The following is a 15,480-nucleotide window of genomic DNA, read 5'->3' on the forward strand; positions in this document are numbered from 1 at the left end:
TGATAACAACTATCCCCAAGCACAGTAAGAAAGATATTTATAGGCTAAAATCCATTCTGTAGAACTCTGTTGAAATAATTACAATGCTGTACATCATGACTCCAAGAGAGCCTTGTGCTTTCTCTGTGTGCACCACCACCCCATCCACCACTGCACTCCCAAGCTATGTGATGTCTTACAGTATATAGTCATCATACCATACATATTTAGAGATCTATTCATTTACTCATCTCATCTTCCATTATTTAACACAATTCTTTCGTACGCACTTACACACACAATAAGACGTTAGTAGCTTCTCTTTACTTTGTTTTATAGAGATCCGTCATGTTTGCAATACATTTACCAAGGGCTGCTTGTATGTCGAGCAGCCGAGCCAAACGGCATGTCATCAGCTCGGCACCTGATGAGCTCACTGAGGATCCCGGCCTTTATGGCTCTCCATGATGTCCCTCAGGGCAACTACGATGGGTGGGCAAGGATGTAGGCCTGCCATTATGTTTCAGTGGTTTCAGCCAATGGGAGAGTGATACCTTCGCTTGGCCCTGTGCCTGTGTGCCGGGTGGGCCGGCTCTCCTCTAAACTTGGCAGGGGAAATGGAAGGGCAGATGTGGGCTGAGGTGCATCCAAGAGACAGTAATCAAGGGATGGGCATTGAGGGGCACACGGGTGCAGTTTTGCTGCCTCTCCCATCGCCTGTGTATGTGGGGCTTGTCCCTTGGGATCTGCTCCTTTCCGGGTTCTTTTTTTAGAGAGAAGAGGAGTCCAGAGGCATATGCTACCCATTTCTCCACCCAATACCACCCACACACCAACCCACCAAGCATCCACCAGGAGAGGGAGAGAGTGGAAAAGTGATGTGATAATACCAATAACGGAGGGGAGAAATAAAAGGAGACATAATCATAAAAAATCACATTACAACCATTTAACACAATGGGTAAACATTGCATGGTTACATTTTGGATGTTGTTTATAAGACTGTATGATTCACATACATTGGCTGAGTCTGATGCAATGTAAACCAATTGACTTGATATCCAGGACCATAAACTGTATATAAGCGTGACCAATATTCAGTTTTTTTCTAACATATTAATAGGCAAGGAATTTTGTTCCAACATCAAATGACATGAAAAGAGTCAGTACACACCTGTTCTCTTTCTAATCAGTTAAAGTTGTTTTCTGAATATCTCTGATATTGCCGCTTTGACTTTAGTTCATCACTCACTCTCTTTGACTCATCCTCCTTCCCTCTCCCCACTTCTCAGTTGGTTTCATCCAGCTTTATGCAGAAGTGTGTTTGGTGTTTGTGTGTTTGTCTGATAGCAGAGGAGGGGGGGGGGAGTAAGGCCGTGGGGGTTGGGCAGCCCGTTCTTTCACACCTCTGTCTGCAGGTCCATGATCTCCTGGCCCACCAGAGGGATGGTGGCGCTGGCCTTCTCCCACTCCACAGTCTGCATCTCCAGGGGTGATGCCGCTACCGTCTCCAGGTCCTTCCTTACCCAGGATGGGGGAGAGTGGGTCTTCCTGATGCCCTCCCAAGCCCTCTTGCTGGGTGTCTGCTGCTTGTCCTGATGTAAGCAAGCAAGTTTGTTTACATAGCACATTTCATACACAGGACAATTCAGTGTGCTAACACACAAATGAAAACAGAAAAGGAACAGCCATATAAAACATAATTAAAAGAGAGTAAATAAAAACCAATAGGAACAATCATATATAGAATACAATCAAAAGGGTGTAAAGTACATAACATGTTATTTGAAATAGTAATTAAAAGACAGGTACTATAAAAAGAAAATACAATGTAAAAAAAAATAGAATAAAAACATAAGTCACTTCCTCGCTGGGAGTGACTAGAGATCTACTTCCAGAATTATAGTGCGGAAGGAATAAGGTGCAAGTTTTAATGCTCAATCATAGGCACACAAAAAAGAGGAATATATTTAACCTAGATTTAACAATTGCTATATTTGGGACACATCTAAGATCTTCTGGTAGTTTGTTCCAGTTGCATGCAGCATAACAGCTAAATGCTGCTTCACCATGTTTGGTTTGGACTCTGAGCTGAACTAGCTGACCTGAGTCCATGGATCTTAGAGCCCTACCCGGTTTATACTATTCAAGCATGTCAGTGATGTATTCTGGGCCTACACAATTCAGTGATTTGTAGACAAGTAGCAGCACTTTAAAATCTATTCTGTAACTAACTGGACGCCAGTGTAAAGGTTTCAGGGCCGGAGTAATGTGCTCTGTTCTCTTGGTCCTGGTTAAAACTCTAGTAGCAGCATCCTGAATAAGCTGTAGCTGTTTAATGGTCGTTATGGGAAGACCAGTTAAGAGACCATTACAGTTATCAATTCTACTGGAAATAAAAGCATGGATGAGCTTCACTTGGTCATTTTAGGATACCAAACCATTGATTCTGGCTATATTTTAAAGATGATAGAAGGCTGTTTTAGTGATTGCTTTGATATGTCTGGTGAGTGTGAGATCTGAGTCTATTAAAATGCCAAGACTTCGGACTTGGTCTTTGGTTTTTAGAGCTTGGAGACTTGAGTTGTTCATTTATAATAGTTCTCTTTGTTGCCAAACACAAGAATCTCTTTTTTTTCCTTACTTAATTGAAGAAAGTTTTGGATCATCCAATTATTTATCTGCTCAAAACAGTGACACAATGAGTCTATTGGGCTCAGATCATCAGGTGAGAGAGCCAGATATATCTGATTATCATCTACATAACTACGGTAATCCATGTTGATGCTCTGAAGAATTTAGCCTCAAGACAGCATGTACAGATTAAGTACGGGATGTCCAGGAACAGATCCCTGGGGGATTCTGCATGTCATAGCCGCTCTATCAAATTCATAACTGCCAGTGGTGACAAAGTAACTCCGGTCTTCTAAATAAGACCTGAACCAATTAAGGACTGCTCCAGAAAGTCATACCCAATGTTCCAGCCTGTCCAACAGATTTTTTTTGCGATCTACAGTGTCAAATGCCGCACTGAGATCAAGTAAAACCAGAACGTATATTTTACCTGAGTCAGTATTCAGCCATATATCATTTAACACTTTTATAAGAGCTGTTTCAGTACTGTGGTTAGGTCGGAAACTTGATTGATATTTGTCAAATGACCATTTGAGTTCAAAAAAATAATTGCTGAGTTGATTAGACACAACTTTCTCTGTGATCTTAGCTATAAAAGGAAGATTTGAACCTGGTCTATAGTTATTTAACACAGAGGTATCCAGAGTTCTCTTTTTTAGGAGTGGCTTAATGGCAGCTATTTTTAGCGACTTTGGGAAAGTGCCTGATCGCCGTGAGCTATTAACTATTTGATATAACTCAGTTTTTGCAGAGTTAAAGTGATACTGACAATCAAAATATGAAAATTCCTATTGATAGGCTATGTTCCGAGTTGGAATGTGACCACAGAGAAATTCAGTGGCAAAACAGCGTGTCTGCGGCCACTCGCGAGAGATCTGTGATTGACTGTAGATGGTGTCCAATGACAAACTGTGCCGGTGGATACGTAACGCCACTCAATTTACATATAGGGGGTGTCCGTAGCGAGATACTGTGAAACCACGGAGAAGCCGTTCTTTCACCCGCTCCTGCTAGCTACTTGGCTCGAGTTTGTGCTATTTTGCTGAGACTTTATTATCAATCTTGCTACGATGTAATTGCTATCTATCTTTCTATCTATCTAGCTAGCTAGCTAGCTAGCTAGCTTAGCTAGCTATCAGTTATTTGTATCAGCGAATCCTCCTACTCGAAACAGTAATCCTCGCAGAGGATCTCCCTCTCGCGCTCCGACATTTTTTGTAAGTGACGCGCAGTACCGAGCCCCGCCCACCCAGGAGGACTAGCCAATAGTTTTGAATTCATAAAACCACACCTATTTTCGGGTATGATTCAAACTCCTAATGTTAAAAAAAAAGTGTTCAGAAAGGGCATGTCAGTCTCTCTTTAAATATATATAAAAAAAATTTTTAAAAGGGAAAGAGGCAGAAGACTTGCTGGAGTTTGTGATGCAAGTCTAGGCCAAAAACCTCATATTCTCCAAAACGGTGAAGGGAAACAAACACAATTTTCTACATTATCTATGTTTTTAGGATAATACACCATTAGCATCCATAAAACTGAACAGTCATCTGCGTGTCTCTGAGACACCTCCAACATTATGGGGAAAAGTGTCTGCCAGCAACAACGCTGGCAGACAATCCATGACTGTGAAAGTTACACTTACTCCCTGATTTGCCGTTACCTTCGGTGGTCAACGATGAGATAGGCGACATTGTAAACGAAAATGCAAATAACAATGCACAGCTGTTGCACTGAATGCCATATAAAGACAGCAATTCACTTTTCTGCAAAAGGTCTGCTGTTTTTCAGAGACACAGAGCACGGTGCAGTATTATGCATGCTAATGGAGGGCTATGCCTTCAACATAGAGATAATGTTGAAATTCGTGATTGTTTCCCTGTAACTTTTTAAAAATCAAGAAAGGGTTTCTGCTCTGCCCACTAGATGTGCTCTTCCCCTGAGATATTATTTAGCAAAATAACATTCTAACGCCAAAACGGTGAATAAACGTGTGACTGATTAACTACCATTTGATTAACTACATGTCCAAAGAAATGTAGGTCATACTAAATTGTCCCCAGGTGTGTGTGTGTGTGTGTGTGTGGGGGGGGGGTTGATGGCCTGGCAGCCTGTCCAGGGTGTCTCTCTGCCTGCCGCCCAGTGACTGCTGGGATAGGCTCCAGCATCCCTGCGACCCTGAGAGTAGGATAAACGGTTTAGATAATGGATGGATGGGTGGCTGGATGATTAACTACCATTTCAAAGAGCTAGTTTAAGGAAAGGAACGTGGATTGGTCTGGTAGGTAGTAAAACTGTTAAGACTCTAGCCCTGGCTGAAATCTGAGTACCAAGGGAAAAAATGGAGGACTTAACCAGGTATGTAGTCTTCTATATGGCTAGATGTCTGAAATTTTAAAATATAATAAATTAAAACATGAAATATAAAATTAAATATAACATAAAAACAATAATGTAAAATAAAATAAAATAAAATAAATAAATAAAATAGATCAATAAAATTCTTCATAAAATTAAAACATTAAAACATCCATAGGGTTAGTGGTTGGGTCAGGAAGGGCGTCCGATGTACAATTTGTCCAAATCAGTATGTAGATTAACAAGACAGCCATTGGTGCTGTGCCCTCACAGGGTACCGATGTAAACTATCAAATCCACCGTGGCCTCACAGCGACCCGTGGGAAACAGGGAAAAAGCCGGAGGAGGAAGAGGAGGAGGAGGAGGAAATCAAAACATGAGAAATAAGATGAGTGGAAACAGAATCTCTTACACTCATGTTAGTCTTGTCACTGCTGGCAGAGGACACGCTCCATCTTTTGGCAGCCTTGCCATCAACAGGTGGAGATTCTCTGTCTTTATCTGCACTGTGAATCTTCCTGTTCAGATCCTGGAACATGTCCTGGTGACGTTTGCGGGTGTGCATTATTTTCTATATGGGACAACACAGATATTAAGTAAATGACATGAAACTTAAGACCTTTGTAGTAGCTGCAATCAATCTTACGTAATCCATTCATAACTAAATTAGAATAATTATGAGTTAATTAGTTATCATTAGCTATTTGCAGTTGCTATAACACATACAGTAACTACAACACTGAAAGATGAGCGATAATGAAAAACTTTACTGCAGGTCTATAAGACTTAAAAGCCTTTTGAAACATGTGGGGAAAAGAGACTAAAATTACCTCAAAGTCAAGTTCAGCATAGCGTGACTTTCTTCTCTGCAAAATAGGACAGACAGAAAGTTGAGTCAGTTCATCTGGACACAACTTTATTGAGAGAGAAACGTTTCATCATCATCTAAGTGACCTCTTCAGTTTCAGCTGACTGCAGATATCCCCACCCTTATAAACAATACAGTGGCATAATGACCGAAACCAATGATCAGTTTCATATGCAAACCGCCATGACCATTAACTAGAGTTTCTCTCAATAAACATGTCCAGATGAGCTGATTCAACTTTCTGTGATTTCCTTACCTGGATTATTGAGCATGCAGAAAGACAAAATCGGACAGAGATTAAAGATGTGCTTTGATAATACATGCCGTGTAAGGAGATAAAATGTGAGGCAGAGTGTTTTCAGTATTTCATTCTGTGTAGCCGGACCACTTAGCACAAGGAGAGTTGATTTTGGGGCTTGGAGTGGAATAGTGAGTCATAAGAAAACAAATATTGTCACTGATCATGCCAATCCTGTTGGTGTGAGCTTGCAGTAAACAGCTTGTGGCTGTGTGACCTTTCAGTCCTTTGTCAAGGAGTGGCGTAGGAAAACCTGACCTTCGGGCTACTTGGTTCTGGTGGCAGCTGCTGCCTTGCATTGAATTGTTGGGAGTGTTTGGCCCTGAAGTGATAAAACACCAGCAGGCAGATGTCTTGTGTGTTAATCGGTGTGTTGACTGACCCAGTGCCTGATGTCTGCACATGAAGCAGAGTCAAAACTGACCTTCTGAGAGATTGTATCTGTAAAGAGGCCGAGCCAAATCAGGCTACTTTTTGTGGAAACTTTAACAGGCTTGCTTATGACAGTAGAAATGAGATGAGCTTTTGAGCAAACAAAAAGCCAATAGAAGAAAACAATAATAACCAATTTTGGAATCATGGTCATTGTTGTTATGTGAGTGTGCCTGCTCTTGTGTACTTTAAGTGCAAAGTACAAATCTGAGCGTTCCCTGTTCCTGGACCTGTCAGATTTGACAGTCTGCATTCCAAGAACTCTGCATGGATCTCACATTGTGTGGGCGAACTGGCCTGTGTCATGCAAATCCTATTATTATTATTTTTCTCCCCAATTGTACCCGACCAATTACCACACTCTTCCGAGCCATCCCGGTCACTACTCCACCCCCTCTGCCAGTCCGGGGAGGGCTACATACTACCACATAGTACCTCCTCCGATACATGTGGAGTCGCAGCCACTCTTTCCACCTGACAATGAGGAGTTTCACCAAGGGGACATAGCGCGTGGGAGGATCACGCTATTCCCCCCAGTTCCCCCCCACCCCCAACAGGCACCCTGACCGACCAGAGGAGGCGCTAGTGCAGCGACTAGGACATATACCCACATCCGGCTTCTGACTTGCAGACACGGCCAATTGTGTCTGTAGGGATGCCCGATCAAGCCGGAGGTAACATGGGGATTTGAACTGGTGAGCCCCGTGTTGGTAGGCAGAGATCGCTATGCTACCCAGACGCCCCACAAATCCTATTCTATTCAAAATAAATATAAAACCGTCCTATTTTACCACTCGTTTTTATTTACCAAATTTGCTGATTGGGCCACATGTTATTACTTGTAGTGCTGGCTTGATTTGATTTCAAATAAATGAATAGAGCACTATGTCATACACAATATAGCCTGCCTATCAAACAAAATGTCTGCAGTGCTTTGGTGCAGAACTTTATGCTGTGTGCATGGACTGTCTCCTAACACAAAATCTACTTGGCTGAGTGACAAAATTAGGCCAATAGCCTAAGAGAAATTATTGGGCTATTCTTTACTACTGCTGTACTATATATCAATACACATGTCAATAAGCATGTCCACATGACAGAGTAGGATTACAGCCACTGCTAAAACAACAATGAAAAGACAAAAAGCTGGCATGTGTTATGCATTCTGAAAAGTCTAAGCCGGTGAAGTCATGTAATACTGGGGGAACTAAGTGTTCCAGTAATTTGTGATTTAAAAATTAAGCACTGATGAATGAGTATGGCATGAACACATTTTAATCTTGAGTAGACAGAATGCTTGTATGGTTTTACCTCCAGAGAACTCATGGACAGTGTGGAGACAGTCTCACTCTTGGACATCATACCAGAGTTCCCAGAGTCACCTCCATCACACATGCTGTTGGCCACCTGGGAGTCTCGGGAAATATTCTGCAGGTTGTGGATTGGTGAGTCTCTCTCTGAACAGGAAACACTGACCTGGTCAGCGGGCAGGCTCTTCAGCCCAAAGCCAGGCACAGGTTCAGCACTGGCAGGGTTGGCCAGGTGGATGAGCCTGGTTTGGGGGAGCTGCTCTATGCTGATGTTGTACTTTGACGTCTGGTCCTCTTTGCCCTTGGCAGGCTTAAGGGTGCCTGTGTTGTTGGTGGGCAGACACACATACCCTGGGCCTGTGCCCGCACCCTCAGGGCCACTCCCCTCACCAGACCCGCGAGCCAGCTCTCCATCTAGCTGCTTGAAGAGCTCACCATCACAGATATAGATTGACTTGGCCCCTGGCAGCTCAGTGCTGATGCCTTTGGCAGCACCCTTCTCCCTGCGAAGGGTCAGTGTGTGGCTGGTGTAGTTGGCCACATTCTGGAGGTGAACTTTGGCCATGCTAGCTGGCATGGTGTTGAAGTTAGGACCCTTCTGAAGTGTGACAGTCCCAGAGGAGGCTTTTTCCTCCCCTTGGAGGGAGGAGCGCTTCAGCGTACCTAGAGAAAAGGGAAAGAAAGTTGGCACGAGAAGAGTCAGGCCAACAGAGAACAGTCAAGCCAACGCGCAAAACCTCAGAGCCTCCCAGCGACAGCTCTAGCAGTTTATTATTTTTTTGGTTGATGAAATAACTCAATACTCAATAGACTGTATATCATTGACACTGTTCTTGCCTAGAGCTAGTGACCTGACCCCATTTCACGATAACCCCTGTTGGTTTGTAGTGAAATTGCAAGTGGTAAACAACAACAAACAACATTCTATCTGCCAGACAAATATGGTACAAACACTCCCATCACTACAAAGAAAAAATAATTTGGCCCCGTTCTTTTCAATTTTCCCTCGATTGGGCCTTTCCATGTCTCAAGAGCTTTTCTGGTCCAGATGCTTCTCCTGATATACTTCTCAAGAAATAATCACAGTCCTGCTTCACATGGGTAGCGAGGAAGAACCACTATCTGATGTCACAGCTTCAGAGGAGACTTTATTATACAGCAGCCATGAAGAAGACTCAGATGGTCCTAGTTATATGCATAATACTGCTCAGCACACGTTCATACCACCCCCCAGATTATGGGTTCAATTGCATTTAGTCGCAGCATTGCACTACATATTTTGTTAAAACAGCTTTTTGGTGCTACGTGAGGGGATTCTGCTGAGAAGTTGGCTGCAAAACACACAAAGAATTGAGCAACAACATTCCTCACATCTGTTTTGACAAGGCTATGAAACTGAAGTACTCAATATGCTGGACAGGGGCATCACAGTGTTTTAGTTAGCATTATCACCTCACAGCCAGAGAGTCTGGGGTTCAATTCCAAGCCATCTGTGTGGAGTTTGATTGTTCTCCCTGTACTTATTGTATGTTTCTTCCCACTTGCGTGTTTCACCATATAGATATTCTAATTTCTCATAAGTGTGCATGGTGTGTGAGTGACTGTGTGTGTGGGGGCCATGTGATGTAGTGGTGACTTGTCCAGAATATCTCCCTGCCTTCTGCCCAGTGCATGCTGGGAGAGACTCCAGAGCCGCAGGACCATGAATTGGATTAAGAGGGTTTAGATAATGCATGGAATATGCTGGAAGAGTAGCACAAAAAAAAAGAAGTGAGTAAATGATGAAAACCTGTTAATGATCACCATTATGCAAACAACATTATTATTGACAAATAATCAATTACTCAAAATGTTTGTAAAATAATTCAATAATGACTATTTTCCCTAAAATTCCCTGAAAATCCAGTGATGGAAGAGTAGTACTACTACGTATGACTTATGATAGATTAAATATTGGTGAATTATTTCATGACTTCATTGGTGAGTAAAGTGAATTTTAATGGTTAACTTTATTACTGTGCATACACACAAGTGCAGTAAAACACATTGAACTTACCAGATCTACAAGCAATGTCAACATCTTTTTCAAAGTCAGTCTGAGGATAGGAAAGAAAAAAAACTCTACTTATTAAAAAGCGATACTCATCAATTAAACCCATAATACCAAGGTTTAAAAAAAACCAAACAACAACATTCAAATATTCACACCATGAGCTGAGCATGACCATTCTGGAAGGATCCTCCTGAGTCTCCATTAGCATCATCCTGCCGGTCCACAACACGGCACTTAACGGCCTCCTGCACCTGCAGTAACCCATCAAACACATACATTGCTATGCCACCACGACCAGTCATATCCCTAGTATCAGTACATTCAAGTACTAGTATTAGTATCAGTACATTCAAGAATGTGTCATTCCATAGGAGCCTCTACCTCACCCCAACACAGCGTATGAAACAGAAAAACCCAAAGCACCAGATATGGATGATGGCAGAAACAGGGCAGGGGGTGAATGTGTCACACACAGCGGTGTGTGTTACCTCTCTCCGCAGGATGCAGTGCACCATGACAATAACAAAGCCTTCCAATGAATCGAAGACAGCAAAGAGGATCTGGAAGAGGGCAGAGCGCCGGTCAGTGATGGCTAAAACAGCAGACATCCACGTCAGGGCCAGCAGGGGCAAGACCACACAGGAGCTCCACAGCGATGCCCTGTGGGACGAGAGTGAAATGGCCGTCAGGAAGAAAACTTGCCAGTGCACATCAAGATGACAAAGAACAGTTCATCGTTTTGCCTACTGCAAATTGTGGTGCAAATGTATGTTTAACGTGACAATTGTTCCATATGTGTAAACACACACACACACACACACACACACACACACACACACACACACACACATATATATATATATATATATATATATATATATATATATATAAATCAAATAAGTTGAGATTTTCTTCCATCAGATCCTATATTTATTGTACAGTCGCAGACCTGCAGACCTGTACAAAATGACGGTACAACAATGTCACGACAAGCACAGCATTGTCTCTTTTTCATTAACAAAATAGTACAAAATAATATTGCTAAATAATTCACCCTAAATATTTCTAAAACTGTTCTACTGCACTGATCTCACTGACAATACAGAAGCTGCAGTCTACATTTCTAAAACTTAATTCAAATCAATTCTAACCACTATTACAAAAACATACGTCCAGAATCTCTCTCTCTCTCTCTCTCTCTCTCTCTCTCTCTCTCTCTCTCTCTCTCTCTCTCTCTCTCTCTCTCTCTCTCTCTCTCTCTCTCTCTCTCTCTCTCTCTCTCTCTCTCTCTGTGTGTGTGTGTGTACATTATTGACATACACAGCGTGCATGTATGTTTGAGATGGTTCAGTCAAACCATCCAGGATTGAGTGCTATAGGAGGAGGAAGAGGAGGAAGGGTGAGCAGTGAGGGGGCATCAAGTGAAATGAAGCGAAAACAGAAGCAGAGGTAGAAGAACAGAGGGATTCATGGGAGAAGAGTCATCGACTAGACTAGATGTTTCTTTAGTTCCACTGGAATTTGTGTTTGTTTTTTTCTTTTTCCCTGTGACTCATTCCATCTTCACCTCATTGTTTGTTGTTCTTGTGTCTTCTCTGGACAGACAAATACAGCTACTGTTTTGCTTTTCCTTCTGTGCGTTGTCTAACTTGATTAATTTTTGGGGCAAAGCGACTGCACACCAATAATCATACTGGCTGTCAGTTATAATAGTTTCGACACACAAAAATAATAGTAAATAATACCACTAAACTGTTAACTAACCAAACACACACAAGACCCCCCCCACCCCCCCACACTCACATACACGCACACAAACACATTCATTGATGTGACAAGTTTATTGACTATATAAGTTTCTCCTTCCATCATCAACATGAGCACCACGGTCACTCCTGAAACTCAGCTCTTAGCAGTGCAGAAGGCACACACACACACACACACACACACACACACACACACACACACACACACACACACACACACTATTACTGCGTTAAAGAGATGTATTTGTAAGTATTGAGGCTAGAGAAAGGCAGTGCAAGACACATCCATAAACAGTGCACACACAACGGGCATCCCTGTCCCGCACACACGATTCACTTTCAAATCGGCTTCAGCAGCCTCTCACATGAATTCTGAACTCTTCACAGCAGGTGCACGAGAGAGGAAGGAGGGGGAGAGAGGAAAGAATAAATCAAGAGAATAAGAAGGAGAGATAAAGAAAAGATCGACGGAAGGACAGTTAAGGAAAATAATTAGCAAGGACTAACATGGCGTTACTGGTAGCTGTGGTGGAAACGTCAGCCGAAGAGACAACTCCGCACTTGGCACATTTGAGCGTCATATTGTACAGTGGCACTGTCATCTGACTGCAAAGTCAAATTAACACGCTGTAACATACACAAACAGATACAAATGCACCTACATACAAACTGACACAGATGTGCGCACACACACGCACATTCAAAAACAGTGAGTCACAGTGGTCTCTCACTATCTCTCTCTCTCAGGGCTGGGCAGAATACATGTTTTCTTACATTCTTGTGTTTCAGTGTTCACTTTCACGTGTGTATGACGTGTATGACATGTGCATGACGTGTGTATGACATGTGTATGACATGTGTATGTGTGTCTCAGCAAGGTGGGATTGGTGGCGGGTCAGGCACTTCCAACACAGTGTGACGTTACTGAATGTTAACACATGCGTGAGCGTTGTATTGTGTGCACATGGGAAGGAGGGATGGGCTCGGTGTCAGCTGTACTATCTGTATTCACCTGTATTCTTGCCCATTTATCTGCCTTTGAATGCAGCTGAGGTTCAAATCTAAAGTCCAGTGATGAAGGCCTGCATCTATTGAGGAGCTTTGTCTGTAATCCTCTAATGATATGTCTGTTTTACCCCTTGGCTATTTTTGGCGACGAAGTAAAAGCCACACTGTTTGTTATAGTGTGGTCTATGCTAAGGCTTACAAACAAAATTTAAGCTTCAACTCATATGCACACACATAAAAATACACACATGTACACAAGGCACACTAAACCAGCCGCTATTGCAGTCATTCACTTCATCATGACCTGGTATTTCTTTGTTTTCCAAAAACTATGCTTTAACCTATTACTACTACTACTACTACTACTACTACTACTACGTTTGGCTGCTGCTGTTAGGGGCATTCCTAATCCTGTCCTTCTTCATCACTCCCAGTGAAAATCTTAGCATCTTCAACTCTGCCACCTCCAGTTCCTCCTCCTGTCTTTTCGTCAGTGCCACTGTCTCCAAACCATATAACATAGCTGGTCTCACAACCATCTTGTAAACCTTCCCTTTAACTCTTGCTGGTACCTGTCTGTCACAAATAACTCCTGACACTCTTCTCCACCCACTCCACCCTGCCTGCACTCTCTTCTTCACCTCTCTACTGCACTCCCCGTTACTTTGGACAGTTGACCCCAAGTATTTAAACTCATCCACCTTCGTCACCTCTACTCCTTGCATCCTCACCATTCCGTTGTCCTCCCTCTCATTCACGCATAGGTATTCCGTCTTGCTCCTACTGACTTTCATTCCTCTTCTCTCCAGTGCATACCTCCACCTCTCCAGGCTCTCCTCAACCTGCACCCTACTCTCACTACAGATCACAATGTCATCCACAAATATCATAGTCTACGGACTACTATTAAATAGAATTAAATACTATTAAATAGTAGTCCACGGACTACTATTAGAACAATGCTTTAATATGGGCACCAAAGATGACTTCTGGATGTTGTGATTGACAGGCTAGCTTATGTTTCTTCCACCACACAACACTTTTAAGAGCGCTCTCGTCCACAGCTCTTTCTTCTCTTCTGCAGTGAAGCACAAATAAAGACACTGGAAACAATGACACGTCATCAAAAATGATGCTATCTGTTACAAAATGGCCTCCTGCGAAACAATTAAAGTCGAAACGCTAAAGTAATCGATTCTGTAGCCTCTAGTCGCCTGGATTAAAAAAAATCACATCATAGCAGAAATTCAATTTCAAGTAAAAGGGCAATACGACCAGTAAATGTGTGCTGTAGGTGGTGATATTAAAAAGCAATCAGGATGTGTGGAAATACAACACCGCTTGGCCCGTCTCTCTGACCGGAAGGCGGGTGAAGTGCGGCTGCAGACAGCGCACGAGAGGGAGGAAAAACAGTACACAGCATTCACAAACATCACATTGGTCTGATCCAATCTATCCCTATATCTGAACCGCCAACTTCACACTGTTTTAAAAGCTCTAAACGACGTATGCTTTTAATTATTACTTCGACATGAAACCCAATCGATCTCTAAAGGATTTGCTAAAAGTGCTAGCTTACAGTTGTCACACGAATCCCGTTCCCATCTGACGTGGACATGCCGCATTTCCTGGCGAGGCTGCGGGGACGGTTTGTTCAAACGCGGGCTTAAAGATTCAAACTGGGACGCGTTCGCTGAGGGGGGCACGCGGTGCGGGCGATACTGGTTCGCGTCCCGGCCGCGGCAGTTCCTGTGGTTGCCTCTCGAATTCGCGACAGTATTGTAACGTGCATGGATAAGTAGACACGCTGACTGGTGGGTTTGAACCTTTAGTCGAGCGGTTAGCGATGTCTCCTGTGGTGCGGGCGATACAGGTTCGCTTCCCGGCCGCGGCAGTTCCTGTGGTTGCGTTGTCCCCACAACGTGTCTACTTATCCATGAACGTTACAGTATATTGCATAGTGCATAGTTATATTCTACTTGTAGGACAACAGGAGTTCTCTGGGCAGAGCCGTGTCAGAGGCGTGAGCGCTGCTGCCTGATGCAGATGCTGCTGCAGTCTACGTTACACGCTGCGCACGTTCATCAGCTTCATTAAACATGCTATGCATCTGAATCTTGTGAAATGCAAGCGTGACAGACAGCACTGCTGGGCCCAGACACAAAGAGACGAAATCCACGACACTTCACCCCCTTCTCCGCCTACTACACAAAGGCCACAACCAAACCGACATCTCTTCACCTCATCACCAGCTTTTTACCCCTGCACAGAACTGCCTGAGCCGTGTACTCCTTTCGGTTTCTGTGAGAGTGCAGTCGCACGATAGCGAATTACTGGATAAGCAACCTACTGTGCACCGGCTTTTACTGTCACACAACTCATTACTCAAGGAGGCATAAAAAACACACACTGATAAGAATCAGTTGCCATACTATTTTCCTTGCACACATACATTCACACACATAAAATATGTAATCCCACTCTCTAGCCAACTATGTTGTGTGTCATGAAAAAAAAAATCCAAAACGCTCATAGTAAATTTCAAGCAGCACAGACAACATTATGAGTATGTTCCATATTTTCCCTTACTCAACCTGCAGAACTCCCAGTAAGCACCCTAGCAAGCATAACTGTAGTATATACTAGTAAGGTAAATAGTGAGGTAGCGAGGTAGCAAGTAGCGAGGAAGCAGTAGTAAGCCAATCAGAGGAGCTGGAGGAGTAGAGTCAGCAGGTTTGGTGATGGGCAGGGCTGGAGGCCTTTCATTAAGAGGAGGG

General features: G+C 43.1%; 1 protein-coding gene across 1 annotated transcript in view; it reads right to left on the reverse strand.

The window, feature by feature from the left end:
* Positions 1–1,379: 1,379 nt before the first annotated feature.
* adgrb1a (adhesion G protein-coupled receptor B1a) overlaps positions 1,380–15,480 on the reverse strand; it is a 128,367-nt gene continuing 114,266 nt past the window's right edge. The window contains exons 23-30 of the mRNA XM_056286986.1: positions 12,203–12,301; positions 10,418–10,589; positions 10,085–10,180; positions 9,933–9,972; positions 7,878–8,539; positions 5,799–5,834; positions 5,381–5,539; positions 1,380–1,574 (exon numbers count right to left, since the gene is read on the reverse strand). Coding sequence (XP_056142961.1) covers positions 1,380–1,574; positions 5,381–5,539; positions 5,799–5,834; positions 7,878–8,539; positions 9,933–9,972; positions 10,085–10,180; positions 10,418–10,589; positions 12,203–12,301 — 1,459 coding nt within the window. The remainder of the gene's footprint in view (positions 1,575–5,380; positions 5,540–5,798; positions 5,835–7,877; positions 8,540–9,932; positions 9,973–10,084; positions 10,181–10,417; positions 10,590–12,202; positions 12,302–15,480) is intronic.

Source organism: Lampris incognitus, chromosome 9 (assembly GCF_029633865.1).
Source record: "Lampris incognitus isolate fLamInc1 chromosome 9, fLamInc1.hap2, whole genome shotgun sequence".
In the NCBI taxonomy this organism is placed as follows: Eukaryota; Metazoa; Chordata; class Actinopteri; order Lampriformes; family Lampridae; genus Lampris; species Lampris incognitus.